General features: G+C 52.7%; 1 protein-coding gene across 1 annotated transcript; it reads right to left on the bottom strand.

The window, feature by feature from the left end:
* Positions 1-2,779: 2,779 nt before the first annotated feature.
* Positions 2,780-5,710, bottom strand: IL13 (interleukin 13). The gene is made up of 4 exons (XM_011951072.1): positions 5,529-5,710; positions 4,412-4,465; positions 4,059-4,163; positions 2,780-3,713 (listed from the first exon to the last, which is right to left on the bottom strand). Exons 1-4 carry the CDS (start codon positions 5,700-5,702, stop codon positions 3,606-3,608), a joined length of 441 nt encoding a protein of 146 aa, XP_011806462.1. The 5' UTR covers positions 5,703-5,710; the 3' UTR covers positions 2,780-3,605.
* Positions 5,711-11,212: the final 5,502 nt, after the last annotated feature.

Genomic DNA, 11,212 nt, shown 5'->3' with positions numbered 1-11,212 from the left:
ACGTAGTCAGCCTGGCCCCAGCCGGGCCTTCCTAGAAGGGAGGCAGGTGAAGTGGGGAACAGGTTTGCAGTATGTTACAATGGGCCAGCTAGATGAAGGTCATAAGCAGAAGACGTTTCTCTTTGACCATAATGAAAAAGTGATAAGCCGCTGGGCCAGATGAAGGCCAGGCTTCAAGCTGCTGCCTCTGTCACAAGGAAGTAAGATATGGGCCTGGTCCCCCTGGGGCCCGCTCCTCATCCTGCGCAGGACGGGGCCAGCCTCGGAGAAACTCGCCAAGTGACTGGGAGTGTTTTCTGACACCTCATCTGAGCAGCAAACTGAGGTGTTTGGTTCACCGGAAACTCGCGTGTATCTCACTTCTCACTTAAGCCCAGCCCCTCTTCCAGTGAAACCTCCTGGGCTGGGGTTCCTGAGGTGCCAAGGGGCTCCCCGACCTGGGCCCCATGGTCAGCGTCTTCCTCCCACTCACCAAGCACTCTTCTCCCTTTTCAACCCCCTTCTCTCTGAGCCCTGCTGAGGGCTTGCCTTGTTTATGAAAGAACTTAGGCCACGTGGTTAGAGAAAACTCCCAGCAAACACCGCCAGGGGTCAGTCCCCAGGGAGGGAGGTTCCCAGCCACAGTTGCAGCCACTGACACTTACCTACCTTGTTCTCTCTTCCTTTCTCATTCCTGACAGGGCCCTCTCCCTGTTGCCACCAGCTGCAGCTTGGTTCTGTGGCTCCATAAGGCGTCCCTCATCCCTGGAGAGCCCCATGCCCTCTCCAGCCCAGGGCACACTGCCAGTGACCACAGGCCCCCTTCCTGGGGGGCAGCCTGGAAGGTGTGAGGGACAGGAGTGGCTTCCACAGTGGCTGAGGAAGTGGCGAGCTGCAGACCCCTGGTGGTGGGGCCCAGGACGGCCGTTGGCCAGACCCCTGCCTCGCAGGCCGTCCTGAATGTGTGGCTCAGAGCAGGGCCTTGGAGGATCCCGAGGAACTCTGCCCCACATCAGTCTCAATTCCAGTCTTTGTGCTTGAAGGAGTCACGTGGAATTTCACTGGAAGGGTTTCCATCTTCTTTCTGGATAGGCAGGGCAATACTTTGGCTGGCAGAGAGGACATGGGTCAAAGATGGGAGATAGATTGCTAGGTCCTGTTTACAAAGTCATTGCCCTCCATAAATATCCTTCCAGCCTTAAACCCTAGACTCTGGGTGGAGAAGAATGCCGAGACTCTGACTCCCACCCACCTCCTCTGGCCTCTGAGACTCTCCCACCCTCCGCGGAAGCAGCCACTGCTCACCTCTAGAGGGGAGGCCCTCCCGAGGGAGGACATACAGCTCCCTGCAGCAGGCCCTGTGTTGTTTCTACAGAGTTCTTTCTGGGGCTCAACCTGGAGTGCATGTGGTGTCTTGGTGGTCACTAGCCCAGGTGTCTGCTGTGGTGGTCCCCCGCAGGTATTCCCTCAGCAAATGAGACAGGACTTAATAGGCTTGGCACCAGAGAGCTGGTCCTGTCCCCTGCCCCGGACAGCCTGCTGGAGACCCAGCTCTTGCACCACCACCCTCTTCACCCCCACAGTCTTCTCTCCTCTGGGCCAAGTATCCCCTGCCCCCTGCACTGTCAGGTTTGCCTTCTTCCCTTGCCTCTCCCTGGGGAAAGTAAGTGATTCTGGAGTAGCTGACTGCCATCATCAGCCCCCTGGTCAACTCCCTGCCATGTCCTCTGCTGTTGCGTGAATGACACAGCCGTGAGCAGCAGAGGGCAGCTGCCTTCAGGGACTTCTGAGTATCACTGTGGTGTTCCCATGGGGCTCTGGGCTCCCCAGGGAGGGCGCCTGCCTGCCACTACAAGTTTGAGACTGGTCCTTGATGACTATCACCCACTGCAAAGGCATCCCATCCTGGAGTCACCCTCTGCCCTGGGCACCTCCCAGAGAGTCACAGTGAAAAACGTTGCTGACGGGCATGGCCTGGAGCTGTGGTTTGGTAAGGCCTGCTGGTCTCTGCACTCCAGCTGCTGGCCAGGGCCAAGGGAGAAGCAACAAGAGCTGCTGAGGAGTGGCCTAGCCAGAGCCCTGTTCACAGAGGTGGTGCGTGTGTGCACCCTAATGGTGAGAGCTGTCCAGAAAGGCAATGGGCTGCCCCTCAAAAATAGTAGGGAACTCCCTGTCAGTGAGATGGCCCAAACAGGTTGATGACAATCTTACAGAGGGAAAAACTCCATTCAGGACAGGTGACATTTGGACAGAAATAGGCAGGGTGGTTAAGTGTGTGGGGCTTTGGAGTTAAAGTGAGTTTTGGGCCCCAATCCCAGCTTTGCTTCTTTACCTCAGATGAGCTCTGAGGCCCCAGGACCCCAGTGAGCTATGTGACCTTAGGCAAACCACCCACGCTCTCTGAGCCTCACAGTTCTCATCGGCCTCCTGGGTTGTGAGGGAGACATGAATGTGTGGGTGGTGCCAGACACAGCTGGCCAGTCCTCAGGAGATGTGATCGTGAGACTTCCTGGGTCTCCGTCTGCTCCTCATGCCCTCCTTGAACCCTGACAGCCTGGCCCAAGTCTCTCCGTCCTCGCTGGCACGGCAGACAGAAGGTGGGGCTTCCTTCAGGCCATGTCCCCACCTCCGGGAGCTAGCTTGCTTTCAGCCCAGGTCACTGCACCCCATCCTCACTGTAATCCATCCCAGTCCCCTCCTCCAACCTGCCAGCCTCCCAAAGAGCTCCTCAGAGTCTTCAGACCACACACCAGTGTCCCCAAAGGCCAAAATGAAAGACAAATACAATCAGGCCTATTTGTCACCAACTTTATTTCTGGCTTCAGTTTGACAGTCAATGAAACAACTTGTTCAATGTCCCCTCCCCCAGTGTTCAAGGTACCCTTCTATATATTATTAACTCTTTGCTAACATATTTAATATTTAAATACAAGGAAAAACAATAAATTACTCGTTGGCTGAGAGCTGGCTGCTGGCTGGCAGACAGGAGCAGCTGTTCTGCTCCTCTCCTGACCCTGCCTTGGATGAGGCTTCGAGGCCCCAGGACCCCAGTGAGGTAGCAGAATTCTGTACACAGTACTTATTACCAGGGACTCCTGGTGTCCACTGCTTTAGTGCTGGGGCCCTGAGTCTCTGAACCCTTGGCTCCAAGTGCCAGCAGCCACAGTCTTCCCCAGTCCCCAACGCTGACAAACACACTCATTTAAATAACACACAATAATAAATAAGGCCAAGAAGAAATATGCCTGAGCTGCTCTCTGCCTCAGTTGCCTGTGTGTGAAGTGGGGACCTCTCCCACCACATGTCTGGCAAGGGGGGCACCCACTGTAATGCTACAGTGTGCTCTAGGGCAGGGGAGGGGTGTAGGGACACGTCATCCCCAGATCCACCGAGCTCAGGGCCCTGGACAGAGGAGGCCCACTAGGCTGAGCCCTGGGCAAGGGGAAGGCTGGGGTCGGCTAGGCTGAAGACAGGCAGCACAGGCTGAGGTCTAAGCTAAGGAATTTTACCCCCTCCCTAACCCTCTTCCCCACCTCCCCAAGACATTTTTGACAACAGAAAGAAAAATGAATCTGCAACTTCAATAGTCAGGTCCTGTCTCTGCAAATAATGATGCTTTCGATGTTTCAGTTGAACTGTCCCTCGCGAAAAAGTTTCTTTAAATGTAAGAGCAGGTCCTTTACAAACTGGGCCACCTCAATTTTGGTGTCTCGGACACGCAAGATGGAAAACTGCTGCAGGATAAAGAGGCAGCGTGTGAGTGGGACGCCAGAGGGCAGAACGACCCGCACAAACCAGGGGCTTTCCAGGGACTGTCTCATTCAGTCCTCACGGAAGTCCCCATGAGGTGAGTACTGTTAGTACCTCTACTGTACAGATGTGGACATTGAGGCCCAGGTAGGAGTCAGGAGCCCTTGAGCCCAGGTCCTGTAAATCCTGAAGGCCATGTCCCTGCTGCCACAATGGCCCCGCCCCTGGGTGGACACACACCTTGGATATTCAGCCAGCTTCCCTTCAGCGAGCCCAGGGTTGGCAGGAGGGGGTGCAGGGTGGGGGTGAGAGGTAGGGGGACGCCTTACCCCAGCTGAGACCTTGTGTGGGCAGAATCCGTTCAGCATCCTCTGGGTCTTCTCGATGGCACTGCAGCGTGACACGTTGATCAGGGATTCCAGGGCTGCACAGTACTGTGGAGAGGGGACACTGAGGGGTCAGGCCCTGCTGGGGTGGCTGCCTTTTGTGAGTCTGCAGGATGATGGGGCTGAGATGCCTGGAGCAGGTGAGTCTGGGTGGTGGGAAGAGCCCAGATTATTGGGGGAGGGAGGAGAGCGCTTGAAGCTTGCTTGGAACCCCAGCCATGGAAGGGAGTCTCAGAGAAGATAAGCCCAAGGCCTGGAGCCTCTGCCCCATCCTCCCCGCACCTGAAGGTCCTTACCACGCCAGCTGTCAGGTTGATGCTCCACACCATGCTGCCATTGCAGAGCGGGGCCTGTGGGAGCAAAGTGACAGTGAGCAGAGCGCTGGCAGGGGTCGTGGGCCTGCCCTGCCAGCCCAGGCCAGGTCTGCACCAGCACAGGACCCACACGCATCCCTCGTGTGGCGCAGAGGCAGGCCTGGCAGCCCCTCAGCGTTCCTGAGCTTCGTTTTCTGCTTTGAACAGCGGGCGTGGGGGTGAGGACCCATGTATAGGGTCTTGGAACTGAGAGAAAAAAATTGAGTGACACCACTAGTAAGGGACAAGCTGCATGTGAGGCTTGCCATAGGGCAAGAGGACAGGGGCCTGCGGAAAGGGCCAGGGCGGGGATGAGTGAAGTAGTGGTGGCCTGGGCCACTGTTGACCAAGACAAATCAGATGGGAGGCAGTGGGGGTCTGGTGTATTAAATGCCCTGCCTTCTGATTGCGAGGGAACATTGCAGTTAGGAGCATGGGCACTCTGGTGTTGGCCAGGCCTGGCTTGAATCCAGCCTCTGTCACTTAACCTCACTGAACCTTAGCAGAATGGGTTCATTGTACCTGCCTCTTGAGGTGGCTGGCAGTGATGAAATGACACATAAAGCACGTGTACCAGGCCTGGTGTAAGCAGCGCTCAAGACATGTGAGCTGTTACTAGTGAGGCAAGGAGCGGACTCTACTAACAAATCCTCCTGTAAGGGCAGGCCTATTAGGGTGCTGGGGAGAACGGCTGCATTATTATGGTCAAAATCCAGTTGGCAAATGCCACATGGTTCTGGGAGGGTGCTGGCCCTTCTCTGCTGTCCTCTGTTCAGGAATGGCTGAGTAGGAGCTGGCAGTGGCAGACAAGGCCAGGCCAGGAGAGCAGGTAGTCCCTGGGGACTCTGCCAGACCCCTTCATAGGTCCATCCACACTGCTGAGCCCCCAGCCCAGCTCCTCTTTCTCTCATGGCCGGGCTAGGCCTTGGTCCATGGGGATTCTTCCTGACCCATAGGCTTCTGCTTCTTAGGATCCAAGCCCAGCTTGCTCATTACCTCATCCTGGGAATCACCCACCCTGGAGCCCTCATAGCTAGGACCCTGGCTAGCCGACACTCACCTTCTGGTTCTGGGTGATGTTGACCAGCTCCTCAATGAGCTCCTTGAGGGCTGTAGAGGGAGGCACAGGGCTTGGGGAGGCAAAGCCGCCGAGGTAAGTGAGAGCAATGACCATGGTCAACAAGAGCGCCATGAGGCCCAGTGCCAACAGGAGAGGATTGAGGAGCGGACGCATAGGCTGGGTGGCTTGTGGCCTTGGCGTCTTGTGGCAGCTTTTATAGGCCCAAGTGGTGACGCCTGACACCATGGTCTCTGCTTTTTCAGGCACTATCTAGAAACCACATCTTTACTCATCTTGATTTTACTTTGTGGAAAATCCAGTGTCGCATAAAGGAAAGAGTTTGATTTCTCGTGGACTTATTGAGAAGGGTCCAGGGCACAGTTTCCAAGATCTGGGTGGGTTTAATTCCAGCGGCAGGCAAGGGGCCCTGAGAGCAGCATGGCATCTGCAATGCTGCCCTGAGTTCCAGCAGTTTTGCCTATGACAACCCTGAGTACCTGGACAGCTGACCCAACTCTGAGCTCCTGTCTTCAGACCCTTTTGGGTCACCGGAAGTGCTGGGCAGATAGTGCACTGTGGCTGTGGCCACAGTCTACCAGCTATGGGAATTCAGGGAGTTTTATTTTTTTAATAAACCAGTCTCTTGAATTACTTAAGTAATACTTGCTTGGATACAAAATTCAAACAGGCAATAGAAGAGTAAAGTTCACTTCTTTTGGCTTGCCTAATTCCTCCTTGGCCCCACTGTGGGAGGGATTGTCAAAGTTCAGATTTCCAGGTCTCCACTGAGCGATCCAGACAGATTCAGAGGTCTTCCTGGGACTTTTTTTTTGGTGTTTTTTGTTTTTTTGGAGATGGGATCTCACTATGTTGCCTGCCTAGGTTGGCCTCCAACTCCCGGACTTAAGCGATCCCCCCACCTCAGTTTCCAGAGTGGCTGGGAGTAGTGTGCACCTATATCTGGCCCCTTTAATTTACAGTGCACGGGTCATCCTGCTGGGAAACTCTTAACCGGGCCAGGCTGGCAGCCTTAGTTCAGGTCAGGGATTATAAGTGTTCCTAGTGCCACTGGGGCTTGGGGTGATCCCGTTTGCTCACCAGTCTCTGCAGGATCAACCCCTGCCGTCTGGGGGCCTCAAGTTTCCCTTCTGCAGAATGAGTGCTGTGGAGGGGCGGCTCCTGGGCCTGGCCCCTGCATCCATGTCGCCTTTTCCTGCTCTTCCCTCATTTTCCTAGAAGTCTTCCAGAAACCCTCACAACAGAGGCCACGACATTTGCCTGTTGGGTGTTGATGTCAAGATTTCTCCTTTACTCACTTCCTCCCCAAGCCAGCGCCTCCCCAGCCCCCCTCTCTGCCTGCTCAGGCTCCCTCCGTCCTGTCCTCGACAGGGCTCAACCTGCTCACAAGGGTGTGCTTGTGACCTGTGCCACAACGGATGTTGGATTCCCGCTCAGAGGCATCCCAAGCTTGTTCACTCTCTCTTCCCACAGGGAACATCATTCCCACCCTCTCTGTCCACACTCGAAGCTTCCCAGCCCAGCTGCTGGCCCTGACTCCCAAAAGTCTGCCCCTTCCCCTCGAGGGCCCCCAGTGCCTGGAGTGCCGCTACTTGGCTGTGTGATCCCTCTACCGGCCTGTTTCCTAATCTGTAGTAGAGAGTCCATGGCATCTCCCATAGGGTCTCCGTGATGGGGAAAGGAGCGGGGAACTACCCTGGGCTGTGCAACTCCCGGTGCCCTGCCCGGATGAGTCAACGCCCCCGTAACCCCCATGGCTACCAAAAACCCTGCCGGGAGCGGTGGGCAGGCGCGCCCCCGCGCGTGGGTGAAGGCGCTGGCGCGGCGGTTGCGGCGGCGATGGCCCGCGGAGATAGGGGAGTGGCCTTATGTAACAGGAGATAGGCCCGATAAGCAGGATCTGCGCGGCCGGGCCCTCCTCCACGGCCTCTGGCGGTGGCCAGTGCGGGAAGCAGGGGTGGGCGCAGAGACCGGCCTGTCTGGAAGCTGCGGAGGCTGGCAAGGGGGCGGTAAAGGTAGAAGTGGTGGTCCGAGCGCCAGGCAGGGCAGGGGCTAGCTGGACACCTGGGCCCGCGGCGCCCCGAGCGCCAGTGCGCACCGGCGAGGGGTGGGAGCGGCGGAGGAGCCGCGGCGCGCACGTGCCCCTACAGCACCGGCCGTATCAGGCCGAGGGATCCTGTGGGCCCGGCAGAGCGGCAGCACCTGCCCTCGAGGGTGGCCGGGCGTGCCGGGCCGTGCGGAGAGGCGCGGCCCAGATGGCTACATCAGAGGGTCTGTTGCTTGTTTCTAGATTGTCAGCGGGGCTCCACTCCCGTGCGGGCAATTTTAATTAACACTAACTACCAAAGGGCCGCTCCGGGCACTTGGCGCATGTGGCTCGCACCTGCCTGCAATGCGCCGCGTGAGCCGCCCGCTGACGGCCATGGGGAGCCTCCCCGCTTTGCTCTGGCCCCGAAGCGCTGGGATTGGGACCGCCCTTCCTCCGGACCAGCTCACCCTGGAAAAGCTGGGAAAGCTGGGGTTGCTTTTTCGGGTTTCCTCGGACTCTGGCTCTCCGTTGGCAAAGACATGCCCAGTCGGGAGGAGTAAGGCCTGAGAGAGTTGTTTTAGTAAGTGAAACGATTTAATTTTTTAGATTTTTATTTTTAGGAAAGTTACGAATGCTGATAATTTTAAAAATCAAGAAGGTTCATTATGTAAAGCGGCAGCGCTGGGAATCCGTGCTCTATGGGCCTCTGGCATTGCTGCTCCTCTTGTGAGTGAGGCACTCTCTGCCCTGCTGTTTCCCTTACTGTCTTTTAAAGTTTATTTATATTGCAGACAGCCTTGGAAGAGATAGTACCTTCCTCCGGAGCTAAAGGCAGGCGCGCTTCCCATTATAAAACTTCAGGCTCCCTAAGCTCATGCTTCCTCTCCTGTAAAGCAACCACGAAACTATAAAGTGTGGCATACTGACTTGTTAGCTTGTAAGTAGGGTGAAAGCTCAAAATCTCTCTATTTTTGACAAGCAGCCTTCTCCCACCCCAGCCTCTTATCCAAGGAAACCTCTTTTATCTCCCTTCATGTTTCTAAATTAAGCCTAGGTTGCTATTTCTTGATTTTTTTAGACATAGGAGCTGTTGTCTACAATGAATATTTCGTTCTTTCCTCGTTACTGTCCTTCCTCCACCTGCATCCTTCCTTTTTTCTCATCAATACAGATAGATCATAATTTGGGTCAGTCAAAAGCCTTGTGTGCTGTTTGCCTAATGATACTAATATATTCACAGGTGAAACATGGTTGGCTATGATTACTTTTATTTTCTTTCAAAACTTTTTACCTCTGGAGTTAATAATTATCTTGTTTTTCCATATTCTTAGTTTTCTGTGTTCCTCTCAGTGACTGAATCCTAAACTCTTGACCAAATACATGAAACTACTCTCAAGAAATTTGATGAGTTTTTCTCATAATTCATCTTCCTAAGAAAGCCAGGAGGTCAGGCCATCTGGCCTGCTCTGATCTAGCACTGCCCGGACCCTGCCACACAGCCGTCGTCCTGGGGCCTGTCGCCACTGCCCTGGGAACTCCCTTCGCCACTATGTGTGCTTCTCTTGAGTTTTTGATCTTTCTTTTTTCTTGAGTAAACATATCCCCTGATAGCTTTCTAATAAAGGGTGTGGAGAAGGTAAACTTTTTGAGAACTTGCATGTCTAAATAGATGTTTTATCCTCAAGTTGAATTTGACAGTTTAGTTAGGTATAGAATTTTAGGCAGGAAATACTTTTCTTTCAGAATTATAAAGGCCTGTGCTGTTGCCTCCTATCTTCCAGAAGTGCAGAAGTCTAGAACCACTTTGAATCCAGATCTTTCCTCACTCCTTTTGTAGAAATTGTCTTGGTCCCTATACTCCATCCACATTTTACAACAGTGTGCCTTGGTATAGTTCTGTTCTCAACAACTGTACCAGATACGTAGTGGGCCCTTTCAAACTGAAGACATGCCATTAAGTTCTGGTAAATTTTATTTTTTTAAAAAACCTCTCTGTTGTTTTTACTTCTTTTATTGTTGTTGAGACAGAGTCTTGCTCTGTTGTCCAGACTGGAGTGCAATGGCATGATCTCAGCTCACTGCAACCTCCGCCTCTCAGGTTCAAGGGATTCTCCTGCCTCAGGTCCCGAGTGGCTCAGAGTATACGCACCCACCATCACGCCCGGCTAATTTTTTGTATTTTTAGTAGATGGGGTTTTGCCATGTTAGACAGGCTGGTCTCCAACTCCTGATCTCAGGTGATCTGCCTGCCTTGGCCTCCCAACGTGCTGAGATTACAGGTGTGAGCCATCGTGCCCAGCCCTATTTTTACTTCTTATCTTTGAATAAATATTCCATTCACATGGCACAAAAATAAAAACTATATACATTCTTTATTCCTTCTTTCTCCCTTCTTTGGGTTGTACATGGTATCGTTTCTTGTTTGGTTGTTCAACACAGAGGTTAGAGACACCCATCTTCACCCTGTTTTTTCAACCCCCAGCCATGCAGTTGAAAATCCACATATAACTTTTGACTTCCCCAGAACTTAACTCCTAATAGCCTATTGTTGAGTGGGAGCCTTATTGATGACATAAAATGCATTGACACATATTTTGTATGTTATATGTATTATGTACTGTATTCTTACCATGAAGTAAGCTAAAGAAAAGAAGATGTTGCCTAGGCGCAGTGGCTCATGCCTGTAATCCCAGCACTTTGGAAGGCCAAGGCAGGCAGATCATTTGAAGTCAGGAGTTTGAGACCAACCTGGCCTACATGGCAAAACCCTGTCTCTACTAAAAATACAAAAATTAGCCAGATGCACTCGTGGCACATTCCTGTAATCCCAGCTACTCAGGAGGCTGAGGCCGTAGAATCACTTGAACCCGGGAGGCAGAGGTTGCAGTGAGCCAAGATCATGCCACTGCACTCCAGCCTGGGTGACAGAATGAGACTCCATCTCACAAAGAAAAAAAAAAAGGTTGTTAAGAAAATCACAAGGAAGGAGGAAAAAATATATTTCCTATTCATCATTAAGTAGAGGTGGAACATCACAAAGGTCTTCAGTGTCACTGTCTTCACATTGAGCAGGCCAAGGAGGAGGAAGAAGAGGAGGGGTCGGTCTTGTCATCTCAGGGGTGGCAGAGGCAGGAGAAAATCCATGGATAAGTGGATCTGTGCCGTTCAGAACCTGCTATTCAAGGGTCAACTGTGTATGTACAAAGTTTAGTGGAATCTCCACCTTCCCTCACAAAGAACAATTTTTTCTTAGGTGTTTTTTTTTGGGTGGGGGGTTATCCTATTTGTTTATGTAAATACAAGCAACTGTGGATATATAGTCTTATTTTGCCTTGTCCCTACATGTGAAGTGGCATCATATACACCTTTTGCACCCTGTTTTTTCTCACTTATAAAAATAATATATTTTTGTATTCACACTTAAATGGGGATATTTTATGACGTGTCTTCTCCGTTCTCTTTCTTCTGTCTTATTGGAACTGCCATTTTTTGATTATACCTCTTGGACTTCTCCTTGAATTTTCTTTTTATTCTAAAAATTTCTCTCCTCTGAGATATTCTCATAGCTTTATCTTTCTTCCTGAGGGTATTTGATTCTTTGAAAGTGTGTGTGCGCACGTGCACATGCACACTAACG

Source organism: Colobus angolensis, unplaced genomic scaffold (genome assembly GCF_000951035.1).
Source record: "Colobus angolensis palliatus isolate OR3802 unplaced genomic scaffold, Cang.pa_1.0 Scaffold314, whole genome shotgun sequence".
In the NCBI taxonomy this organism is placed as follows: domain Eukaryota; kingdom Metazoa; phylum Chordata; class Mammalia; order Primates; family Cercopithecidae; genus Colobus; species Colobus angolensis.
The sequence above is the reverse complement of the archived record's forward strand: the minus strand, read 5'-3'. Positions and strand labels throughout refer to the sequence as shown.